The sequence below is a fragment of the Oncorhynchus mykiss genome, chromosome 7 (genome assembly GCF_013265735.2).
Source record: "Oncorhynchus mykiss isolate Arlee chromosome 7, USDA_OmykA_1.1, whole genome shotgun sequence".
NCBI classification, from domain to species: domain Eukaryota; kingdom Metazoa; phylum Chordata; class Actinopteri; order Salmoniformes; family Salmonidae; genus Oncorhynchus; species Oncorhynchus mykiss.
Genome location: NC_048571.1, coordinates 28,143,800 through 28,169,826, shown reverse-complemented (window position 1 = coordinate 28,169,826; position 26,027 = coordinate 28,143,800). Strand labels below are relative to the sequence as shown.

The 26,027-nt window shown below is 40.2% G+C and overlaps 1 protein-coding gene across 2 annotated transcripts; it reads right to left on the bottom strand.

Moving 5' to 3' along the window:
- Nucleotides 1–1,625: 1,625 nt before the first annotated feature.
- LOC100653476 (integrin alpha-4) lies at nucleotides 1,626–24,291 on the bottom strand. Of its 2 annotated transcripts, XM_021608991.2 has the most exons (28): nucleotides 23,958–24,287; nucleotides 23,701–23,816; nucleotides 22,435–22,538; nucleotides 22,055–22,184; nucleotides 21,763–21,830; nucleotides 21,521–21,647; nucleotides 21,219–21,304; nucleotides 20,479–20,541; nucleotides 18,392–18,529; nucleotides 18,039–18,147; nucleotides 17,732–17,826; nucleotides 17,131–17,221; nucleotides 16,877–16,922; nucleotides 16,551–16,705; nucleotides 16,098–16,258; nucleotides 14,916–15,068; nucleotides 13,909–13,985; nucleotides 13,318–13,468; nucleotides 12,941–13,039; nucleotides 11,773–11,849; nucleotides 11,385–11,474; nucleotides 11,188–11,269; nucleotides 10,898–11,005; nucleotides 4,930–5,262; nucleotides 4,603–4,728; nucleotides 4,419–4,514; nucleotides 2,775–2,894; nucleotides 1,626–2,414 (listed from the first exon to the last, which is right to left on the bottom strand). In XM_021608991.2, the coding sequence occupies exons 1-28, from the start codon at nucleotides 24,272–24,274 to the stop codon at nucleotides 2,346–2,348; spliced, it is 3,387 nt and encodes a 1,128-aa protein (XP_021464666.2). In that variant the 5' UTR covers nucleotides 24,275–24,287; the 3' UTR covers nucleotides 1,626–2,345. The 2 variants fall into 2 exon arrangements, with proteins under 2 accessions (XP_021464666.2, XP_036838998.1); XM_036983103.1 differs by lacking the exons at nucleotides 1,626–2,414; nucleotides 2,775–2,894; nucleotides 4,419–4,514 and having other exon boundaries at nucleotides 4,608–4,788; nucleotides 23,958–24,291.
- Between the last annotated feature and the right edge of the window lie 1,736 nt (nucleotides 24,292–26,027).

The window sequence follows — 26,027 nt, the reverse complement described above, 5'->3', positions numbered from 1 at the left end:
ACCCTGATCTGTACTTCTCCACAAATGTGCCCCTGACCTGTTTGGAGAGCTCCTTGGTATTCATAGTGCAGCTTGCTTGGTGGTGCCCCTTGCTTAGTGGTGTTGCAGACTCTGGGGCCTTTCAGAACAGGTGTGTATGTACTGAGATCATATGACACTTAGATTGCACACAGGTGGACTTTTTTTAACTAATTATGTGACTTCTGAAAGTAATTGGTTGCACCAGATCTTATTTAGGGGCTTCATAACAAAGTGGGTGAATACATACAGTGGGGAGAACAAGTATTTGATACACTGCTGATTTTGCAGGTTTTCCTACTTACAAAGCATGTAGAGGTCTGTAATTTTTTATCATAGCTACACTTCAACTGTGAGAGACGTAACCTAAAACAAAAATCCAGAAAATCACATTGTATGTTTAAGTAATTAATTAGCATTTTATTGCATGACATAAGTATTTGATACATCAGAAAAGCAGAACTTAATTTTGGTACAGAAACCTTTGTTTGCAATTACAGAGATCATACATTTCCTATAGTTCTTGACCAGGTTTGCACACACTGCAGCAGGGATATTGGCCCACTCCTCCATACAGACCTTCTCCAGATCCTTCAGGTTTCGGGGCTGTCGCTGGGCAATATGGACTTTTAGCTCCCTCCAAATATGTTCTATTGGGTTCAGGTCTGGAGACTGGCTAGGCCACTCCAGGACCTTGAGATGCTTCTTACGGAGACACTCCTTAGTTGCCCTGGCTGTGTGTTTCGGGTCGTTGTCATGCTGGAAGACCCAGCCACGACCCATCTTCAATGCTCTTACTGAGTGAAGGAGATTGTTGGCCAAGATCTTGCGATACATGGCCACATCCATCCTCCCCTTAATACGGTGCAGTCGTCCTGTCCCCTTTGCAGAAAAGCATCCCCAAAGAATGATGTTTCCACCTCCATACTTCACGGTTGGGATGGTGTTCTTGGGGTTGTACTCATCCTTCTTCTTCCTGCAAACACGGCAAGTGGAGTTTAGACCAAAAAGCTCAATTTTTGTCTCATCAGACCACATGACCTTCTCCCATTCCTCCTCTGGATCATCCAGATGGTCATTGGCAAAACTTCAGACGGGCCTGGACATGCGCTGGCTTGAGCAGGGGTACCTTACGTGCGCTGCAGGATTTTAATCCATGACGGCGTAGTGTGTTACTAATGGTTTTCTTTGAGACTGTGGTCCCAACTCTCTTCAGGTCATTGACCAGGTCCTGCCATGTAGTTCTGAGCTGATCGCTCACCTTCCTGAGTTCAAACAGGTGAGTTCAAACAGGTGCAGTTTTTACAGGTAATGAGTGGAGAACAGGAGGGCTTAAAGAAAAACTAACAGGTCTGTGAGAGCTGGAATTCATACTGGTTGGTAGGAGCTCAAGTACTTATGTCATGCAATAAAATGCAAATTAATTAGTTAAAAATCATACAATGTGATTATCTGAATTTTTGTTTTAGATTCCGTCTCTCACAGTTGAAGTGTACCTGTGATAAAAAATTACAGACCTCTACATGCTTTGTAAGTAGGCAAACCTGCAAAATCGGTAGTGTATCAAATACTTGTTCTCCCCACTGTATGCACGCACCACTTTTCCATTTAAAAAAATAAATGTTTTTTTGAAACAAGTAATTTAAAAAATGTCACTTCACCAATTTTGGACTACTTTGTGTATGTCCATTACATGAAATCCAAATAAAAATCAATTGAAATTACAGGATGTAATGGCACAAAATAGTAACAACGCCAAGGGGGGTGAATACTTTTGCGAGACACTGTACAGTGGGTCAATCAATCTTCAGTCACTGATTAAAGGGGAAGTTCAATATTTTAAAACTTAAAGGTCACAAACAGTCAAAATCATGTTTTTCATCAGATCGGACGATATTTGGATGAAACCAGATCATAGTACGATGACTAAAGACTGAAAAATTACTGTGGCTGGTACATCAATAACGTTTGACCATAAGGTTACTGGCTTCATCCAAAAGCTAAGGCTTTGTGTGACACCACATAAAGCCGGTCATTTTTATACACCAATGGTAATATCTTATACTCTTACCTAATTTAAATATGTACTCCCTTGTAGCCATCATTGCAGAAGGCGTGTTCGCAGAAGGGTGTGGTTTACATAGCTAGCTAGCTAGCTAGTTAGTCTACTGGTTTCAAAATGTGACTACAGGGTGTCAGAAAATATAATTCATTTTAGATGATTAGACTACTTTCAGGTTGAGGAACCATCTAACATTATGTTGTACTGAATTTCCCATTTAGCTATGATATTGTGTCATGTATTTGATATGAATCAATGTCCGTCCTCAGTAGTCCCAGCTGAGCCTTTGTATATTCTCCATCTTGTCCTCATACTTACGCTTAAAGAAGCCACTCTGTGAACAAAGTCCTTGATTTAGTACACAATTAAACCAGACATGCACAGTTCTAATTGTTAACAATTAACACTTGTTGAATGTTACGTAGTTAAAATATACTGATTTTTTATTTATTTAAATGTTACCTTTATTTAACTAGGCAAGTCAGTTAAGAACAAATTCTTATTTACAATGACGTCCTAGGAACATTTATGTTGTATAGTCTTAAAGACCGTAGATGAAAAGCAGCAGTCGCTTAGTCTAACATAATACACATTCACAAGAAGCTTAGCAATTACATAAAGAACCAGTAAGAACCAGGAAATTAACCAGTAAGAACCAGGAAATCAACTAGTTACTTAGAACTAGGATATGTACCTTCCACATGCAGATGACCAGCAAGGCAAGGATGAAGAGGCCTAGTAAGAGACTGGCCACGATGATGGACAGCTCAATGACTGGTTTCAGTTTGTGGCTATGATGGGCCTCCAGGACAACCTGGAGAACATAGATCCAATTATGTAAGTGATAAACAACAATGCCGGATGTTATTCCTAGTGTTCCATGAAATTAGTGCTTTTTGAAATTAGTGTCTATTTTAAGTAGAAATGTAAGTTAAATGTACAGTGCCTTGGCATTTTTCCTATTTTGTTGCATTACAACCTGTAATTTAAATTGATTTTAATTTGGATTTCAAGTAATGGACATACACAAAATAGTCCAACGTGGTTAAGTTGAAATGAAAAAAATTAAATGTTTCAAAAAATTTAAAAAATGGCAATGGAAAAATTGGTGCTATGAAGCCCTAAATAAGATCTGGTGCAACCAATTACCTTCAGAAGACACATAATTAATTTAAAAAAAGTCCACCTGTGTGCAATCTCAGTGTCACATGATCTGATAAAACGCTATGATAAACGCTATGATGATAAAACGCTATGTCTGGCACAAACCCAACACCTCTCATCACCCCGAGAATACCATCCCCACAGTGAAGCATGGTGGTGGCAGCATCATGCTGTGGGGATGTTTTTCATCGGCTGGGACTGCGAAACTCGTCAGAATTGAAGGAATGATGGATGGGGCTAAATACAGGGAAATTCTTGAGGTAAACCTGTTTCAGTTTGAGACTGGGAGGGAGGTTCACCTTCCAGCAGGACAATGACCCTAAGCATACTGCTAAAGCAACACTTGAGTGGTTTAAGGGGAAACATTGAAATGTTTTGGAATGGCCTAGTCAAAGCCCAGACCTCAATCCAATTGAGAATATGTGGTATGTGTCACGCCCTGACCTTAGAGAGACGTTTTATTTCTCTATTTGGTTAGGTCAGGGTGTGATGTGGGGTGGGCATTCTATGTTTTGTTTTCTATGTTTCTTTATTTCTATGTTTTGGCCGGGTATGGTTCTCAATTAGGGACAGCTGTCTATCGTTGTCTCTGATTGGGAATCATACTTAGGTAGCCCTCTGAGCACCCTCTGTGACTTCCAGGCAGATTGTAACACAATTAATCCCAACATTTTTCCACCATTGTCACCATCATTGTAAAGCCTTAGATATTTTGTTGCTTTAATAAAGTTAATTCTGAAGATGATTAATATTAATTTCATGTGATTAGTGGTTAATTTTAAGGTAAAAAAACAAACAACCTGTCCCTCATTTTAACCTCTTGAGATTGGAAAACATGTTGAACATGTGCTCTTTATGACAGAATGCTAAAATCAGGTGATTTTTTTTTTTTTTTTTACCAAGTTACACATTTCAAAAGGCACCAAATTGGTAGAACGTCCAAAATACCTTGAAGATAACAGGCTAATGTACGTACAGTATTGTACTGTAGCAACCCTAGCCTAGCAAAGCTCACGATCTCCTGCAATTGGGTTTACCCTATTGGAGCAGTGTTTAGCAAGTTTGCCTATGGTCTGGGAGACCTGGGTTTGACACCCACAAGGGACATTTCACAGTTGCCATTTACTCAGTAGAGTTGGGGATTCTCATGAAAATTATAAAGTGTTTGACTTACCACTGTGATGGGGTCTTCTTTTAAGAACCAAATAAATGGGTCCTTCTTGGGTGATATGACAGCAGTGGTCTCTAACAGCATGACACTATGTCTTCCCTTGGAGAGAGAACACGGGGAAATGTCACCACAATACTTATCCATTTATGTAAAAACCTATACAATTAGTACACTGCACAGTCCTCACCGGTGAGATGTCTAAAACTCCCGAATTCATTTCGACCTCCATTTCAATGGTGACATCTTTCCCAATGTCCATGTCTCCAAGCTCACACACCGCGTACAGACACAGAGCATCCTCTTTCATGCAATACTGGACAAAAAGACAATGTCCTTACAATTGTTCATAGTTTTGCTCATCAATGGCCCAGCTCTGATTTGAAATATGTACACAGTTAAATCCACATTTGTCCCATTGACATGAATAGATGTTTTCAACATACTGTATGTTTGAGTTTCAGCATTCTGGTCACAAAGTGGCTTCCAAGCAAAGCGTTGTAACAAACGTACTTACCATATGTCTTCTACTGCTTTTCGAGAAGAAGAAGAATAATTCATTCAAGGGATTGGAGTCAGGCAGATCACACTCATCCTCAATAACAGTGGTCCAGTTTCTCACATTGGCCCAATATGATATACTAGTCCAATTGGTGTCAGTGGTACTGGAAATATTAGTCCAATAAGGGTGTGTGGTGCTGGACCTATTCGTCCAATAGCTGTCAGTGGTAGTTGTCACATTTAACCAAACACTGTCAATGGTACTGGCTCTCTGGCTTCCATACATGTTGCCATGTGTACTGCTGGTCCCATCAGTGGAGTTTCGAATGTAACACCACCCAGAAGATGACTGTATGTGAGAGACAAAGTAATGTGAACACCAGGATAAGTCAATTCTACACATAAGAGACATGGATCATGTTCATTAGGACAAAGCAGTGGTCTTTAACCTTTCTTGCCCAGGGACCCCCACCTAGGCAAATCAGCAACATAGGGACCCCCTCATCTGTTAGCAAAACAAATTCCTCACATCTTTTCTTATCATCAGGTGAATGATACTGGCAAGGAGAAGTAATCAACATTTAAAAATGAATGGATTTAGTAGACAGTTTTTCATTATTATGACCTCCCTACACAGTGCCGACCCGCTCATTAGGCAGAATTAGGCAACTGCCTATGGTGGCAGATTGACCAGGGTGGCATTTTCTGAGTTACACTGGCCAAAACGCACCTACAACAAAACAGTAAACATCACATAATTCTGCCCCAAAAATATTTATCTCAACCACTGGCATATGAGCTTTTTAGGCGAGCGCTGATGTTGGCCTGTGATAAATAGTGCCCACTGTACTAAGCAGGTGCTTGCGAAAGTGGATTGCGAAAGTTTTCACCCCCTTGCCATTTTTCCTATTTTGTTGCCCTATAACCTGGAATTTAAATAGATTTTTTTTTTTTTGGGGGGGGGGGGGGGGGGGGCGTATCTTTTGGGTTGTATCATTTGATTTACACAACATCCATACCACTTTGAAAATGCAAAATATTTTGCAGCAATTACAGCTGCAAGTCTCTTGGGGTATGTTTCTATAAGCTTGGCACATCTAGCCACTGGGATTTTTGCCCATTCTTCAAGGCAAAACTGCTCCAGCTCCTTCAAGTTGGATGGGTTCCGCTGGTGTACAGCAATCTTTAAGTCATTGACGTCTGGGCTATGACTAGGCCATTCCAAGACATTTAAATGTTCCCCTTAAACCACTCAAGTGTTGCTTTATCAGTATGCTTGGGGTCATTGTCCTGCTGGAAGGTGAACCTCCGTTTCAGTCTCAAATCTCTGGAAAAATGTCCCTGTATATAGCACCATGATCATTCCTTCAATTCTGACCAGTTTCCCAGTCCCTGACAATGGAAAACATCCCACATCATGATGCTGCCACCACCATGCTTCACTGTGGGGATGCTATTCTTGGGGTGATGAGAGGTGTTGGGTTTGTGCCAGACATTGCGTTTTCCTTGATGTCCAAAAAGCTCAATTTGAGTCTCATCGGACCAGACTACCTTCTTCCATATGTTTGGGGAGTCGCCCTTTGGCAAACACGAGACATGTTTGCTTTTTTTTACCTTTAAGCAATGGCTTTTTTCTCTCCACTCTTTTGTAAAGCCCAGCTCTGTGTAGTGTACGGCTTAAAGTGGTCCTATGGACAGATACTCCAATCTGTGGAGCTTCGCAGCTTCTTCAGGGTAATCTTTTGTCTCTTTGTTGCCTCTCTGATTAATGCCCTCCTTGCCTGGTCTGTGAGGTTTGGTGAGCGGCCCTCTCTTGGCAGGTATGTTGTGATGCCATATTCTTTCCATTTTTTTTATAATGGATTTAATGGTGCTCAGTGGGATGTTCAAAGTTTCAGATACTTTTTTTAGAACCTAACCCTGATCTGAACTTTTCCACAAATTTGTCCCTGACCTGTTTGGAGAGCTCCTTGGTATTCATGGTGCCGCTTGCTTGGTGATGCCCCTTGCTTAGTTGTGTTGCAGACTCTGGGGCCTTTAAGAACAGGTGCATATATACTGAGATCATGTGACACTTAGATTGCACACAGGTGGACTTTATTTAAATGACTTCTGAAGATAATTGGTTGCACCAGATCTTATTTAGGGGCTTCATAGCAAAGGGGTGAATACATATGCACACACCACTTTTCCGTTTAAATTTTTTTTTAAACAAGTTTTTTTTTCATATCACTCAACCAATTTGGACTATTTTGTGTATGTTGTGATGTTTTCTTCAGTGCGATGTGAGTTTTTATTAGTCAGTATGGCAAAGTAATGTGATTGACCTGTCAGTTTCCCTAGATAATTCCATACTTTACACTGACAAAGTAATAAACAGCTCTAATATTTCAGGCTTCACTGTCATGGTGCACAGTTGAGGTCTGCGCCAGACCGATTTCTTTATCCTGCTCCTTTCTGCACCTGCAGTTTTTCATACCACACCCTGCCCGCACCAGCTGGCTTTCTGTAAGACTCCCGCCCGCTACCCCAAGAACTGGCCCCAAACCCAACCGCATTCCAGTAGTGTTATTTCAGGCTTATGTGACACAGCTCACTTGCCAGCCATGGTCCCGGCAATATGAAATGTGAAAAAATAACATTACCTGAGATTCTCTCAGAGCCTAATATGAGGGCCATCTTTGTTACTGGGCTAGATCAGCCAATATGCTAGATGTAGTTTGAAGAGAGCAGAGTTGGAGAGACTTTCACTTTCTCTTGAGATATGTTTATAGCCTACCTTTTAGGAGTGGGCAATGTAGTAAACTATAGCCTAATCATAGGCCTATTTAGGAAGTACATTTCCTTGGAAAGATAATTGCCCGTGCTTCTATGCCCACACATAGGCTAAAGCTTACTCTGTTTAATTGAGACCACACGCGCACCTGGCTACTGAACTTGAAGCACCAAGAATGATGACAGCAACACTTGCTACGTTTTGAATAGGCCTTTAGGATATAGCCTACCTTTAAATCCCACCCACTTCTAAAACCAAAGTGGCCCCCTGACTTTAGGAAAATAAAATGTGAACACAAATCATGTGGCCGATATAGCATATGATAGAAATATTATGTGGCCTTTTCTGTAGCCTACAGGCTGGATTTAAAATGTATGACAATGTAGTGAGATGGGAACTTTTCACATCATGCAGGTTTTTTCATGAAATAGCCTAACCTATATAGTGCCCAATCTAATAAATAATGCACTGACATGTCAACAAACAACTTATCGTAAAAAAAGGACAGGTCAATGAAAATTGGACAATCAGGCTACTCACAACTACTGTTCAGGAGTTTCATCCCTTGGTCGAAAATGACATGATCAGTGGTTTCAAGTTTGTAACCGTCAATGTTTTACGAACTGATCATAGACAAAACGAAAATACTTCTGCATTTCCCGCTGTGTAAACACATTGCAAATAGGCTCTGGATAACTCCGCCTGATAAAGTTGGGTAGCTGATATTCAGAGCTTAAATAGCCAAATTGATTAGTTACAGGAATCAGGACTAATAAAGCCAATGCAATGGCCTGTTTTACTAATGGTTGGCTTACCACATGGATCGGCGTTCATAAAATTCCATTGTGCTCTGACATGGAAGGCTGCACCCCAATAAGCACGGACCAACGCCGACGTCTTTTGGACATCTTTTTGTCCAGATTGGTCGTCTCTTTTCAGTGTGTTTTACAAACGGTAAACCTACCACATAGATGGGCATTCCTAAAATTACATTTCAGGCAACACTGTAGGCTATACCCCAGTAAGCACGGACCGATGCTGATGCCTTTTTTGGATGTCTTTCTTTGGTCCTGTCTGGATGTCTTTTTTTTTGCTGCAGTCCGGACCGACCTTGAGTTTGAAGTCCACGGATATCGGTTTTTGGTCCAGTCCAGACCAAATCTGAACCAATCATAGACTTCTATGTTTGGTTCAGATTTAGTCTAGTCTGGACCAGCCTTGATTTGGCCTTAACATAAATATCTATGAATGAGGTATTCTCTACTTTCGTTCAAAACTGAAAATTGACCTGATTTCAACTTCTGGAAAAAAAGCATTTTCACCTTTCATTCAGAACTTAAATCGAACATCTGGAAAATGTGTATTGTAGATGTATTTTCAATGTCTTTTGGTTTACTGGGAATATTCTAGGTATTTTTTTTTTGGGGGGGGGGGGGGGTTGCATAAGAGGCCCCAGGTTTAATATCCCTGGGATAAACAACGAAAAACGTTTAAAAACATTTTGCAATTGAAATTGAAAATGATGCCTTCATGACTGTGTGTTTCTTGTCAGACAAATCCAAGTAGTCCTTCCCTGTTTACGTTTGTTTTTCCTGTTTGGTGTCTTAAGCACCTTAAACACCATTATAGCCATATCCATCTGATAGGGAGCCTATCACACAAGTTCAGTATTTACTGAAGTAATCCAATGCAAGGTTATTTATGTAAAAAGAAAACTAGGTTGGGTAGAAGTTATTATTTTACAACATGATATAATATTTGTATTATACTGTATCTGTCTGCTACGAATTTGTTTCTTATGAATGACAGACCATATGACGTCCCGGAGCTACAAGGGGGCTAAAGGGGGCTTAGCCCCCTCAGTTCAAACTTTATCCCCCTCAGTTTTAGTTTTTATGTCCCAATATGAAAATTCTTCAAAAAAGTTCAAATGATTGTGACAGTTTGGCGCCCAAAAATCCGTATCTCTCAGCTGCACTGTGTCAGCACCATGGACAGGGGCCGCTGTTGTGTGTATGTAGGCAGCCTGGTCTCATAGGCTAGAAGTAAATCTAGATCGATTACTCAGGAAGATCCAAAGAGTTGCAACTCTTTTGAAAATGTAAGATTGAAACAATCCACCTGGTTGTTTTTAAAAAATCAAAATCTTGCTTTAGTGTGTAGGGCCTGTCGATGGTGCAGACAGAGCAACAATATTTTGTGCCTTTGAACCTGTCATTTCCCGGTCAAAAGCATATTTTTTTTATGTGTATTGTTGCATAGTGTGATATGTGAGGAATTCAATTTAATTCCAATGCAAGAACCCAATAGCTACATATTGGTATGTTCCATCATTCTATTATGGATTTATTGGTAGCCTATTGATTGTCATTACTGTAAATGGAACTGGACGTATTGGACACATGTTTATGGTAGGCTGAAATCGCTTAATGGATTACATGGGTCAAATTTGATTCACAAAAGTGTATTGTGCCATATCACAACGTGTTGCTGAACTCGTGAGCGAACTGCATGCTTTTCAATGTTTGAAGCGAGCCTGTATAGGCCTATTTATTTGGCAATACAGCTGTGCATGGCTGCATCATAACGTAGTAGTCTGTAGGCTATGTTTTGAGTATTTGGATCTCCATTCGAGCCTCAATATAGATTGTGTCATGCCTTCATCGATCAGATATTTTGTTTACTAGGCCTACTTGGTACCTCGGTTTTATTCTGTTCACATTTGTTCACATTCGCAGTTGTGTCTGTATTCTAAGCCACTGCTGCTATTCAGTGTTTTTGTTTGTATGCATGAATAACTAGGCTACTACCTTCAGCATTTAGTTTGCATTATTTTGGTAAGACAGCTGTGTGTATGGTTGCATTCACATAGGCTGTTTGCAATAGGATAATTGCTCATCTAAATAGAATTGCTGAAGGGTCTGTCCATTGTGCGGATCCAGCGCAGCAGAGATATTCTACAGATTTGAAAAGCACGGAGTCTCTGCATTTTAACTTTATGTTTATTATGGTATAGCGTTTTTATATAAACAGAATTCAATATAATTCCAATGCAAGAACCCCCAAAAATGTTGCCGCCTCGGCAATTTCAACTGCCCCCTTAGTCACTTTATCCTGGCGCCAGCTCTTCCATATGACTGTCTTCATCTGTGCAATTATGTTCTGATTCAGTGTTCCATAACATTAACTGAGCAACGTAAGCACATACCTGTATGTCCAAAATGTTGAGCAGTCTGTATGGATACGGTGCTAAAGCTTTGGGGATATCAATTTCCACTCTTGTGCCGTGAGATATGCTTGGACCAACATTGACAACCTGAGTGCGATATTAAAAGATAGATGTCTAGGTATGAATAATAATACCATAAAGCGCCCAAAACTTTACATTAGAGCCCTAGCCAGAATTCATGGCAATTACATGTTTCTAACAATCCTGTTAACAAACGGAATTCTCACCTGGCTGTGCTGTTATTGTAGAAACACATTTAACAACAATACCTTGAAAGTGTATTTGAACCTCTCAGCGGAGCAGTGTGGCTCCTCAAAGTCCCCAAACACAAACTCTGTTCGGGATACAAAACTGCAGCCAAAGGGATATAGACAATTACAAATGCATTGACAAATCAATGTTTTTTCAGTGTTTATAAAGTAGTATGCTCGAATATTGTACATAATAGAGTGATACCATGTCTTACCCGTGGATGTTTAGATTCACTCCATATCTCAATAGCAGAGTCAGATTAACAATATTGTCATGGAGAAGATCTTCATTTTCTAAATTCTCCCTGTATAGAGAGAGACATGTTCAGGTGTAATGTTTTAGGAGGGACTGATTTATTCAATATAAATTCTATATATGTATACAATGAGTGTACAAAACATTAAGAACACCTGCTCTTTGGAACTCAATATTCAGAAGATGTTACTTATGTTTTGTACACCAAAAGAAGTAAATAACACAACAACAAAACATGGTTTAAGATTCAAAACAGCCACTTTTGTTGATTTTTTTTCATTATCAAGTGGGAAAGCAAGTGAAAACAGGACAGTGTCAAAAAAGAAAATAAGACAGTAAATGTTTACCGGGTTGCATTGATTATAATGTTCAGGTCACCAGGTTCACTGTCAGCACTGACATCCAGCAGAAAGCTGATATTAACCTTAGAGGGCAAGATGTAGAGACAATAATGTCATGAGAAATTCTAAATATGTCCCGTCAGATAATGACATTAGTTCACAAAAATACATCAAACAGAAGAAAATGTAGTGAAATGAGGAGATACTACTGCTAAATGAGGAGATACTAAAATGTTTTCTTAAGTATGCTCTAATTAACACAACCCAGGACCACTTTTGATGACCCAAGAAGTGTATTATGATAATAAAATATGCACAAGGGAATTAAAAGTAAATGGACTGAAAAACCTTGCAGAAGAGGGCTTAACTCTTTGTGTACTTTCTGTGCAAGTACTTAAAGGCCCAGTGCAGTCAACATGATTGTCCTATTTTTATAGATATTTCCACACTATGAGGTTGGAATAATACTGTGAAATTGTAAAAAATTATGATAATTCCGTTTTAGTGTAAGAGCTGTTTGAAAAGGCTGCATGACATTTCAGGCTGTTTTGGTGGGATGGAGTTTTGGCCTGCCTGGTGATATTACCAATAAGAAAGGGAGTTTCAAACCTCTCTGCTATAAAATCTAGTTTTCCACTCCCTATTCCCAGACAGTCCTGGCAAAATTATAGCTAGAGAAATTGCTCTTTGATAAGCTGTTTCTTTTTGACTATTTTAAAGCAATCACAGTAAGAAATTATTCAATATTGAGATAAAAACAGCTGCAATGAATAATTCTGCTACTTTTCAACCTCATATTCATATTCTCAAGCACAGAACCACTGTCTACATATGTGAAAACAGCGCGTTTCTATGATTTGTGGTTAAAAAAAATAAGAAGGAAGGTCCTAATAAAATGCTTCTCTGTGACATCACAGGGTAGGATTAAAAGTAAAAAACATACATTTTCAAAACCTGCAACAAGTTTTTAGCTCAAGGGAGGAGATGTTCTTGCTCCCTACATCACTGCGAATGTCATTTTTGAAAATCACTGTTTTTAGAATGTTTAAACATTTGATGATGTCACCGGGCAATATTTTTTAACTGTACATTTTTTTTTAGAAATGCGCTGTTTTCACATATGTTAACACCGATAATGAATGTGAAGTGGAAGAGTTGCCCTTTAAGTATATACTTTGGCTAAGGTGTTGAAAAACAAATTTCCCACGCTGCAATCTAGCCCGACACTTGTCTTCTCTTCCTCAGCAATTTTACAGCTCACGTATTTCTCCTCCTGCAACCACATGTGCAACATCCGGTTAGACCCATTCAGTTTGCAATATGCCCCATGTGCATGAGTCAAGAGCTGTTTGTATCAAAGGGATAGTTCAAAACACATCATCATCATCATTTTGTTCTGTACTGAAAGGGATCTTAAAAACTTGACTGCTGACATACACAATTTTAGGGTTTGTATCAATAGTGTACTAATGAACAAAATACTAAGTTTGACAGTAGATAAAACATCTGTGGTAGGTGTAAGGTTGTGTTAGCAACTAGCCGTGCTCCTACAGCGTCCAACACTTTGATGAAGTAGAGATTGCTGGGGTATCTCAGGTGAAGCATGGGGAGGAAGGCAGCGTCGCCAGCATTGGACAGCGTAACATTCAGTAGAATGGTCTTCCCCTCCCCCAGGGCAACGTATGGCATGTCTCTATGTGTCCTGAGAAGGAGTGAGAGAGAGAAAGAGAAAGTTATAAAGTGAGATAAAAAATAAATATAGTCAAAGTTGTTACAAGTAGACCTCAGAGTCCAGCTGTGGTTTTGTCTGAATGAGTAACAGTTACTAGCACATACAGTAAAGAGCCATCAAGACATGTAGAGGGTGACAAACCTCATGGCTCTGATTGAAAGATGCAAGGCAGAGATGGGAGAAGAGGAAAGGAGAGTGATACACACGCACACACCCACATATATAACATAATATATAAACTACTACCATTTTCATGCACTCATTATCAATAGGTAGCCACCATTTCCCTGTATTCACAGCATGAAATGACTTACAATCGTGCTCTTCAGATTTAAATCACAGAGTGAAATGAAACAAGTAAATTCAAGAGTAAAGATTAAGATAGATGATCTGAGGGAGAAGGAGTTCACCTCGGTAACAGCAGCTGTGCAGACACTTGCAGATTGGTGGAACAGTTGGCCCAGGCACAGTACCTGGTGAATACAGTCTGTGGGAGGCTGTTACCTTTAGTGAGTTAATTACCTACTTCCTTTTCAGGTGCAAAGCACAATGCAAGAAACACTACTAAAAAATGACGGAAATGTACATGTTATAAATGTGCTTAAAATAAAATAATCACACAATTTTTGTGAGGAGTGCCTTTTTAGTTCCCATATACATTTACAGTCTATTGGAAACAGGTTATCGAGTCATTTCACATTGAACCTTTATTTAACTAGGCAAGTCAGTTGAGAACAAATTCTTATTTACAATGATGGTCTACTGGAGAACAGTGGGTTAACTACCTTGTTCAGGGGCAGAACAACAGATTTCTACCTTGTCAGCGCGAGGATTTGATCCAGCAACCGTTAGATCACTGGCCCAACACCTGTCGCCCTAATGTTCCACATACTATGGAACATGTTATAATTGCCAATGGAATATGTTAATCTTGTGTGAAATTTCCGGTAGAGAAACCTGAAAACCCACCCAAATATGCTGTACCAGTTTCATATCATGTCCAACTTGGAACTATCAGGGTACTAAACGATAAACCATGCATTAACTACATACCGCACTGTACAATAATATAGCATACCACTGGATGGCCCTGTTTGAATATTTAGAAAATGCATTCCTTCTCCCATCCTTTAAGTATAGTCCTTATCTAAATTGACCCATTGTCAAGTCTCGCTCTCCTTACCTACTGTTGTAACCAGGACAACATTTTCACAGGAAAACCCATTTCCCTTTCAAACGAATGGAGAAAACTACTCAATTCACCCACAATCTTTGACAATGGGTCAATTGGGTGACAATCCTGCTTTCCCCTATCCAATCACGTATTATCTTCGATTATGTCAAGGAAACAGAATAAAGGAATGGTGGATTTCAAAGTTGAACAGGGCCCCAGTCTTTGATCTCCACCTCAACCTACCTTGTTGGTCAGCAAGTTGCTGGACTCCTCTCCCCTCTGGAGCATAGGCCTGAGAGGGGGAAAGCTCTTGTAGTTACCCCTCACCACATTGTGCTCTCCCAGCTCATACTGCAGCTCAAAGTGGATGGGGGTGAAGATGTCCCGAATGTCTCTCTGGAAAGGGGAGGAAGGGGAAGGAAGAAGACTGTACTGTACTGTAGCAAAATTCACCACTATTTTCAGGTGGATTGCAGTTACGTAATGGGTAAACTGCTTATTCTCTTTGGCATACTATGAGCAACATTTTTTTCTCATGTAAAAAATACAGATGCCTAAAATACTATAAAACTTAACTTGAAACATGTATTTAACATTGTAATAATGTGACATGCATGGATGCACACAATACAAATGTGAGTTACAGTATTTGGAACTTGCATCAAATAATATGCCTTCCATTCTATTTTAAATTGTATTGATATTATTTGACAGGTGCATACTACGGGTGGCAGTTCATTGCACATGGTTTCACTGTGCTGGTTCATTTTTCAAATGTTGGTTTTCAAGAAGGAAGCTGTGGTATGTTCAAGACCTGAGTATCATGACCCCTCCGATGCACAGAGACCTCCAGAAGCCTATTTTAGGAGAACCTGTTTTGGTCTCGTTTTGCATCAACCTTTCAACATCCTTAACATACTATATGTTATACACCACATGTTGTCAACATCACCTCCAATTCTAAACACATTCTGACGAGCAGATGTAGGCCTACTTCACTTAAAATAAAATACTTTCGCACATACTTGATATCAATAGCTTGCATCTTTGACAAAATCACATCTACTGAAGTAGAACATCAATAGATAAAACAGGTTCTATCTACCTTAGCAAAAGCGCTCTGACATTGCTCATCCATATATGTATATATTCTTATTCCATTCCTTTACTTAGATTTGTGTGTATTAGGTTTTTGTTTTGGAATTGTTAGATATTACCTGTTAGATATTGCTGCAACGTCAGAACTAGAAGCACAAGCATTTTGCTACACTCGCAATAACATCTGCTAACCATGTGTAGGTGACCAATACAATTTGATTTGATTTGAGAACCTCTCTGGGGCAGAGATCACCTGACTACCCCTTTCCATCTAACTCTCTCCCCCCATTCCCTGCCCTTGTCCCCTCCATCTTCCAGTCCCCTCACCCTCAGAAAGGCCAGGTGGGTAACACAGGTCATGTGGCCATGCCTGGTCTTGATGCTGCCTGCTGTGGCATTTGATAACTCTGTGCCGTTGGTGTTGAAGAAGAATCTGGACTGGAGCCCCTCTATGTGCTTGACATCAGCCGTCAGGTTGTACAGTATTTCTGCATGTGGGACACAGATATGGGATAATCCTTTCAGAGCACCACTGAGAGTTCAATAACAGTTACATTACCTAGATATGTGATATAAAATATTTTTACAATTGTTTTTAAGAAATGCTAAACAAACAATAAGCTACAAAACCAATAAACCGCATTTGTATGACAGAGATATTCTAAATCAATAGAAAAAACTGCCATGCAGCATTGTTTGAACAATATGGCACAAATTAGCTATGAGCTACTGTGTGATGTGGTGTGGTATGTTAGGGTGGAGTGGGGTGTGGTGGCTAACCGATGAGCCCAGAGACACGTTTCGCGTGCAACTGGAAGCACACAGAGGTTTTGAGGCAAACGGCAGGCTGGCCGTTCTCTGTACACAGGGCATGGGTGCGGTTCACACTAGGAGGAAGAAGTATCGTCGCCTCCACCACAACAACCGCCCGTGTCCTACCACCCAAAGACGGAAAGACATAACACAAACACCCATACGCACACGTACACAAAATGCATACACGCACGCACACACACAAAATGAAGGTGAATCTAAAAAAAATATCATATTCTTCAGACTCTCAGGTCCAGATTGTTTAACTGTGTCTTCTGTCTCTGTTACGGTACCTCAGAACAACAGCAGAGTCGGACAGAAAGGCTCCTACGGCCACATCTGTGGACAGATATTGGGAAAGGTAATGTTACCTTACTACCAGTTACACTAATCTTTAACAGTATATGAATATTAAATATGAATTAAAAAGTAACGTGGTTTGTTTGACAGAAGAAAAATGTACGCTATATTAATATGATTGAATAGCTGAAAGAGAGATAGACAGAGGAAGGAAGGAAGGGGTTGTTGGGGGATCAGAGTTTCTTACCTGGGTAACCGTTTCCATCAACATCAATGCCCCCAGACACAGACTGGCCAAACATCTTGAAAGCATTACCCAAGGCAGACCCAGCAATCCTCTGTTTAAATGGGAAGAATGAATACCATATTCTTGTGAGTTGGAAATATCTAAGCACCATTATCATTGTTTCCTCCATTATACATTGTCTCGTCACCAATAGTGGTGTACTCATACTGGATGTGTGATTGAACAAACCAACAAGCTTCACATTTGTACTGTAACACACAAGCTGAGTTAAAAAAAATGTTTTAGGGAATTCAGTCAGAACTGATATTTCCAGCAGTTCAACTCCTCTTAGAAAAAAGCGTTATTCGGCTGTCCCCATACGGGAACCCTTTTTGGTTCCAGGTAGAACTATTTGGGATTCCATGTAGAACCCTCTGTGAAAAGAGTTCTACCTGGAACCAAAAGGGTCCTTCAAAGGGTTCTCCTGCGAGGACATCCGATGGAACCATTTTAGGTTCCAGATAGCACCGTTTTTTAAAATGAGTGTGGGGACAGGCGCACGCACAAACACACACACACACTCATTCCCATGCACACGCACTAACACCGTTTGGGGACATACTTGAGAAAAGTATTGTTCAAGTCCCGTCTTCCTCCCATTGTAGATATAAATAGCACCATGTAGGTCATCCTCTTGTGGTGCCCCAACTGCAACATCTGCAAAGCAGTTAGGTAGTCTCTATTCATTTTATTCTATTCTCAAATGTTGAGATTCTGTCACTGGCCAAACTAGCCTAATAATTTGTGTTTCACTCTGCAGCTGTGTTAATATTATATTTTGATTAATAAGAGGTACAATTTTCCATACTCATTGAAAACCATTCAATGGTTAATCCCTTTTTGGACCCAAATTACATATATACATTTACCTGGATAGCCATCATCATCAATATCTCCAAGACTTGTGATACTTTCCCCAAACCGGGCAGCATATGAATCTCTCCCTGCTAATGTAAACTCCATCTCCTTCATGTTAGCCTGAGGAAGGGGGAAAAAATAGCTTTTTGGAAATTGAAATTTCATCAGCATTGTGTCTAGATACCAATTGGAAATTGGAGGAAAACCGCAATCCTCCAACCAGGATTTCTGGAAAACCTGAGAATTTAGGGAAAATTACCAGAATTTTTAAACCCAATAGCTGTGAGAAAGTACAAAGGTGTAAATTAGATCTACCAGCCCTCCACCATACAGTAACTTGTCTAGGGGATGACAATTTGCTCACCTGTCCCTGGTTCATGTAGATGTACACACGGCCCTCCTCCCTCACAGCGCTGAACATTGGAGCTCCCACCAGCAGGTCAGACAGGCCATCAGTGTTCAGGTCCACCGCACACACAGTGGCCCCAAAATAGGAACCCAGCTGTGAAAAGGATGCAAAAGAAGAAAAAAAACATATCTTGGGCCGGTTTCCAAGAAAGAGATGAAGCCTGTATTAGACTAAAAAGCATTTTCAATGGAGACTCTCCAATGGAAGTGATTTTTAGTCCAGCACTAGTCCTAATCTGTGTCTGGGAAACTGCACCCTTGTGTAACAAACCCAAAGACTTATGGGAGATATGAAGTCTTTAAAGCGTTATGATTGGATAAGGTAACCCAATGGTAGTTCAATACGCTCTGCACATCAGAGAGCATTCATTGGATAATGTCAATGTTGTGATTGATGGCAAAAATTCCCCCTCAGAAAATTATCAAATGCGTTGAAGTCGGAAGTTTACGTACACTTAGGTTGGAGTCATTAAAACTCATTTTCAACCACTCCACAAATGTCTTGTTAACAAATTATAGTTTTGGCAAGTCGGTTAGGACTTCTATCTACTTTGAGCATGACACAAGTAACTTTTCCAACAATTGTTTACAGACAGATGATTTCACTTATAATTCACTGTATCACAATTCCAGTGGTTCAGAAGTTTACATACACTAAGTCGAGTGTGCCTTTAAACAACTTGGAAAATTCCAGAAAATGATGTAATGGCTTTAGAAGCTTCTGATAGGATAATTAACATCACTTGAGTCAATTGGAGGTTTACCTGTGAATTTATTTCAAGGCCTACCTTAAACTCAGTGCCTCTTTGCTTGACATCATGGGGAAATCAAATGAAATCAGCCAAGACCTCAGAAAAAAATATTGTAGACAACCACAAGTCTGGTTCATCATTGGGAGCAATTTCCAAATGCCTGAAGGTACCACGTTCATCTGTACAAACAATAGTACGCAAGTATAAACACCATGGGACCACGCATCGGTCATACCGCTCAGGAAAGAGACGCGTTATGTCTCCTAGAGATGAACGTACTTTGGTGAAATCTATCCCAGAACAACAACAAAGGACCTTGTGAAGATGCTGGAGGAATCAGGTACAAAATGATCTATATCCACAGTAAAATGAGTCCTATATGGAGATAACCTCAAAGGCCGACCAGCAAGGAAGAAGCCACTGCTCCATAACTGCCCTAAAAAAAAGCCAGACTACGGTTTGCAAATGCAAAGATGGTCTGGTCTGATGAAACAAAAATAGAACTGTTTGGCCATAATGACCATTGTTATGTTTGGAGGAAAAAAGGGGAGGCTTGCAAGTCGAAGAGCACCATCCCAACCGTGACGCACGGGGGTGGCAGCATCATGTTGTGGGGGTGCTTTTCTGCAGGAGGGACTGGAGCACTTCACGAAACAGATAGCATCATGAGGCAGGGAAACTATGTGGATATATTGAAGCAACATCTCAAGACATCAGTCAGGAAGTTTAAGCTTGGTTGCAAATGGGTCTTCCAAATGGACAATGACCCCAAGCATACTTCCAAAGTTGTGTCAAAATGGCATAAGGACAACAAAGTCAAGGTATTGGAGTGGTCATCACAAAGCCCTGACCTCAATCCTATAGAAAATGTGTGGGCAGAACTGAAAAAACGTGAGCGAGCATGGAGGCCTACAAACCTGACTCAGTTACACCAGCTCTGTCAGGACGATTGGTCCAAACTTATTGTGGGAAGCTTGTGGAAGGCTACCCGAAATGTTTGACCCAAATTAAACAATTTAATGGCAATGTTACCAAATACTAATTGAGTGTATGTAAACCTCTGACCCACTGAGAATGTGATGAAAGAAATAAAAGCTGAAATAAATCATTCTATCTACTATTATTCTGACATTTCACATTCTTGAAATAAAGTGGTGATCCTAACACAGGGCATTTTTCTAGGATTAAATGTCAGGAATTGTGAAAAACTGAGTTTAAATGTATTTGGCTAAGATGTATGTAAACTTCCGACTTCAACTGTAGACAAAACATGGTAATGACCCTCCCTCACCTTTTGACCTTTAACCTCAGAGATGATGCTCAGTGTGCTGGACTCTATGCTAAAGATGTAGGCCTGGGGAAGAGATGGAGAGGGACGGTCACTTACATTTGGAGACTGCACTGATGCTGAGGCATGAATGAATGTGTAAGAAAGGGATTGGTTTTTTGTCCATTCTTATAGCAATGGTTATGTGGCCCTCAAGATCAGGGTTCAATAACTTTTGGCCAAAAGGCCCATTTATGATTTGTGAGCATGTCCAGTAGGAAAGTTCTTGAGAAAAAATCATTTGAATGACCAGACACTGAACTATAACAAAACACCCTCAGAAATCACACATTACCCTGTCTGAAAACGATTATAAGACATCTTTCACTTCTCTGTTCCTTAATCACTGATCTGACATGACAAATTTAGAGAAGGATATGCAATAGCACGGGGCTGCCCAACCCTATTCCTTGAGATCTACTGTCCTGTAGGTTTTCAGTCCAACCCTAATTTAGCATATCTGATTCAGCTATTTTGGGTCTTGTTGATCAGCTAATTAGTGTAATCAGGTATGTTAAATTAGGGTTGGACTGAACCCACAGGACAATAGATCTCCACAGAGGTGGGTTGGGCAGTCATCTCTGGTCAGTGATTACTTCAAGGATGGGAGGAAGGAAGGAAGAATGCATTTTAAGGACCTGAGTGTATCTCTGTTTTTCTGTAGATGACAATATGTTGGAAAGGGATGCAGTGTTAACTCTTACTCTTCCAGTCTGTCCGTACTGGGGGGCTCCACCCACTACCTCAGTGGAGTTTGGGTGCAGGAAGTGGCCAGCGCTGACTGAGTACCCTAAAACAAGAGAGAGACAATGCATCAGTTTCACTGCTTACATACATACACAATGGATTCTTCTAACCTGTCAGGAGATGAGTGTGATGTTCATGTGAAAGAAAAGAGCAGAGGAGTTTAGGGCTAGGACTAGGAGAGAGAGACAGAAAGGACATTATGGTCACTATAACTAGTGTAAAGGTAATTAATGTCTGTTCTCCTCCCTAATTCACTTACCCAAATAACTTCCATAGAGGACAACGTTATCATCCAAGTAGGCAGAAGTGACCTGACTGGATATGTTGTGGACAAAAACAGACCCAGTCCAATACAAGGTTCCAGGGGCTCCCATTACTATGAGGTCCTGTTAAGCATAACAGTACACACCAATGTAACTAATCTCAATTTAATGTGCAATATTAGAGTGAGCATTTGCAATAAGTTAGAATTCTCTGAGAGCAAACATATTTCAAGCATACCCCAATAAGGACATTTGAAATCCCTGCTTGACATGACGCAAAGTCATTGCCAAACTTATTTTCGTGATCTATTTAAAAAATAAAATAAATGTGTAAGGACAACAATGGTTGATACAAACTATTCAAAGTGGAGGATAAAAAACACTAGAGATGGTATATAAGCTCAGCAACATTAAACAAGGCAATGCACAATTACTAAACCATGTTCTTTAATTAATTAATTCATTCATTCATTCATACAGGAAGACAATATTCCTGGACAGTCATGTTGAGTGATGCAATATGGCCATACCTCTGTAGCATGGAATCAAAGGACTTGATTGATTCAAGTCAGACTCCAATTTGTAGCATACGCCATGTGGCAACTTATTTAGATCTTCTTTTTTGGTGAAGTAGACATTTTTCCAACGATGTCCACAGGCCTGAAATGTAAAATGAAATACTCAAATTAATATATAATGTTGGTTTAAATTTCAATACCGAGGTGTGTCTTTACTCAATGTAGCAAGTCTAGTCAAGACTGAAATGAACCCCAACAGACGGAGACAGAAACTGTGCAAAAGTTTAAATTGTACACATCAAAAAGGAATATCTCTCTCTCTCGTTCTCTCTCTCTGTTTTTCTCTCACTCGAACACACACTCGAACACACACACACACACACTACACATACCAACACAAGTCCATCCTGCTGCCGCCTGGAGAGGCTCACACCAAGCCACTGGTTTTCAACCTCAGCAGAACAGTGTCTGCCACAGGGCATGTCAAGCATTACACCTTCATGGAGAAATTAAACAACAACAGCAACACGTGTCATCAACCCAGGACGAGCATGAGTTTATTAGGAAATCAACCATGCAACAAACTAGCTCCTGGCAACTGCAAATTAGGTAGTTAGAGGGGAAACCCTGAGTATTTAAGTATCTGAAGACTGCTTCTAGTGCAGACTGGGTGTTACGAATAAATAATAAAGTATTACATTTGCTTAGCCTTTTTATCACAGAAAGAATCTCAAAGCATGAAAAAAGCCAAACAAACACAAACAAATGCTATTTAGTTTACAAATGTAGTTTATTACATTATGTTGGGCTACATCTCAGACTTAACTTTGATCATGATCTTAATGCCAAAAGATCCAAACCTCTTGACGAGGTCACTAGGTGTTGGTTTAAGGTCACTGCATTAACCCTTCCTTCCAGATATCATGTTCCCATGCTCACGTGTACATGCCAATGGCCTCACGGGCGTAATCCCACTTCTGACACCAATGTAGCAAATTTGGAGGTTAGCCCTGACTGTGACTCAAACTCGGGTCCAGCAACTGTCAAGCCAACACCTTAACCTTTACGTCAAGAGGTCCGAACATCTCGATGAGGCCGCTAGGTGTTGGGTTATGGTTGATACAATATTTTAGCAGAATCTATTTTACTCAATCTACATTGAAATGACTAAAACCAAATAAAAAAATAGGGTAGAAATGTAAATGGACCTACATTTATATCGTTTTTTCACTCTGTCCAGCTTACTAACAATCACCAAAGCGAAAGCAAGACAATCAGGGAGCATTGAAAATAAAATTAATGCAAGTTTTGAAAGTAAGGAAATATAACACATTTTTAGTGCAGCCCTCTGGACTTTAGTAAAGACCAAAAATTGTAAAATGAGTTCCACATCTCTGGTGCAAAAGGACACTGGGGGGGGGACACTGAAGCTGTTGATATTGTGGAGATCTTAGTACAACACCTACAGTAATAACCCCATAAAGAGGTTGACTGACAGAATAAGATCCCAGGGTTTGACTCCCAATAAGGCTGTCCCTAAAATGTGAGACGAATGATGAAAAAGCTGTACATGAGGTATGTAAAGATTGTTGATGCAGTAAATCTACAATAACATGGATTAAGTATAACGACAGTTAATAATTGATTAATATACTAACCGAGTTGAATCTGTTCACAGTCCTTCTTGTCTGTAATTTTGCACTTGTAGATTGCTCCAGGATTCCTGACAGCCTGGTTGAACCTTGAATTTGCAACTGGTGCGCCAACTATTACCCTATAACAGACAGAATTTACAGTCATAAATGTGTAGAACATAATGGGAAGATTAAAAACAATTTCAGACTAAAATAAACATTCCCTTCTGTTGCTCACTCAATAATTTACATTTGAATCGCATAAAAATATCAACACGCACCATGTCTGTTGCTGATGCTTGTGTAGCAACACAGAATATCCAAAAAATGTTCCATTCGGACCACTGAGTGGAATAGCGTGCGGTATGTCTAAATTGTACAAATCGGCATGACGTAAGAGAAAGCAAAACAACATGTTTAGCCCTATGCTGTGTAAGCCTAGCCCGTATGTAGTCATTTTTGATAAATGTAGCAGCGTTCCAAAGATCAAAATTAACCGAATGTTATCTTGCTCAAACATCTGTGGGGGCTTTCCTCCCCTGCTGCTCCATCTTCGGATACATGGTAATAGTGCGGTATGAGGAGGATGTCCTAACATACCTAACAAAATGTAGTAGGCAGAAAGTTTGACAGAAAGTAAGGTGGAGTCATCACAACACAGAGGCCACCCTCACTTCCCCAACTTGGCGTGCTGGAACACTATAACAATAGCCTACTATGCGCTACTATGGTTAATTTTTAAGTCTCCATTAACCCGCACAGCTATTTTTTTTTATATATATCTCAAACGACACAATTGTAAAAAAAATGTTAATTCATGTTGTGACTTAGCCTGAAACAAGGCAACGTTACGCTGTCACTGAAATAAGTATGTTTTGTTTGAGTACATGAGCTTGTTTGGAAATGAGAAGGCAAATAAAAAATATGAGAGTTGTAATGTCTCTGTCATTTCTCCCTGGAAGTGACTAAATTAATTGCGTGTTTGATACACCAGCATCCTGTTTAATTGCTATTCATATGATTTCGATGACATCCGGATCAGGTATCTGGACAGGCCTATTCTCACAAAACTCCTTATTTAAAATCAGGTCAAAGGCAAAAACACAGAAATTGTCCACAATACAGCCCGGCTCTTAACTTGTCCACTCTTTTGTCGCAAAGAATTGTTCTCTTTCTCTCTATGCAGAGCAGGGCTTGCTAATAAAATTATATTCTCTCTCGCTCGCTCAAACGCAAGGCCTGAACTACATCCGTACACACCAACAACTGTTGTTTTATATAGCTTAATAACACAACATATATATTGATCTCCACTAGGCTAAGACATACTAGTCAGTGTACCCTAAGGTTACAAATTAACAAAACAAATGAATTAATTTGTGAACTGGGGTGTTCTAATGGTTAGGGTCACTGCCTTCAGCCCGCACATATAGGTCTACAGTGTTGGTGTGGGTTCGATTCTGGCCCATGCACTTCTGGCACAAATAACTCAATACCCGATTGAGTTGATGTTGTTACACATTTCATATATGTATTGTCCAGGTTTAATTTACTCCTGATCTTAGGAAATGAATAGGAAACAAATAAGAACAGTCAGTAGGCTACACCAACATTAGTATCCATTCATACAAAGTGTTGGATCATTTGCCATAGTAGATTTGCTGTGGTAAACAAGGAAATAATTTATTTCCATTGTACTGAATGCTTGTCAATTAGATAAATCGTCCTTTGCCTATTAAAAAATGACTAAGTTGTTGAAATGACAGTGCCAACCACAGGGCAAACATATCTTGAAAGACGTTGGTTGCAAGCATCTTTTAGGGAGCAATAATGTAAGGGTTGCGGAACTGGTGGCAGTGAAGTCAGACACAGGGGAGCAGAAATAGGTAATAGCCGAAGCAGTTTAATTTCAAAACCAACGGCAATAAGAAAATAACCTGCATGGGTACAAAACCAGACGCGCACCAGTAACATAGTGCACAAGCACTTACAAACAAACAATTCCACACAAGGACATGGGGGAACAGAGGGTTAAATACACAACACTTAATGAGGGAAATGGAAACCAGTGTGTAATAAAACAAGACAAAACAAATGGAAACATAAACCCTCACGTCCTTAGCCAAAGTTGGCCACCAGCACTTCCCACTCAGACAGCGCACTGTCCGACCGATGCCTGAATGACCAGAGGAGGGTGATGTGTGGGCCCAATAGATCAGCCGGTCATGGACAGCAGACGGAACGTACAGACGCCCAGCGGGACACTGGAGGGTAGCGGGCTCTGCACGCAACGCCTGCTCAATGTCCGCATCCAGCTCCCACACTACTGGCGCCACCAGGCAGGAGGCCAG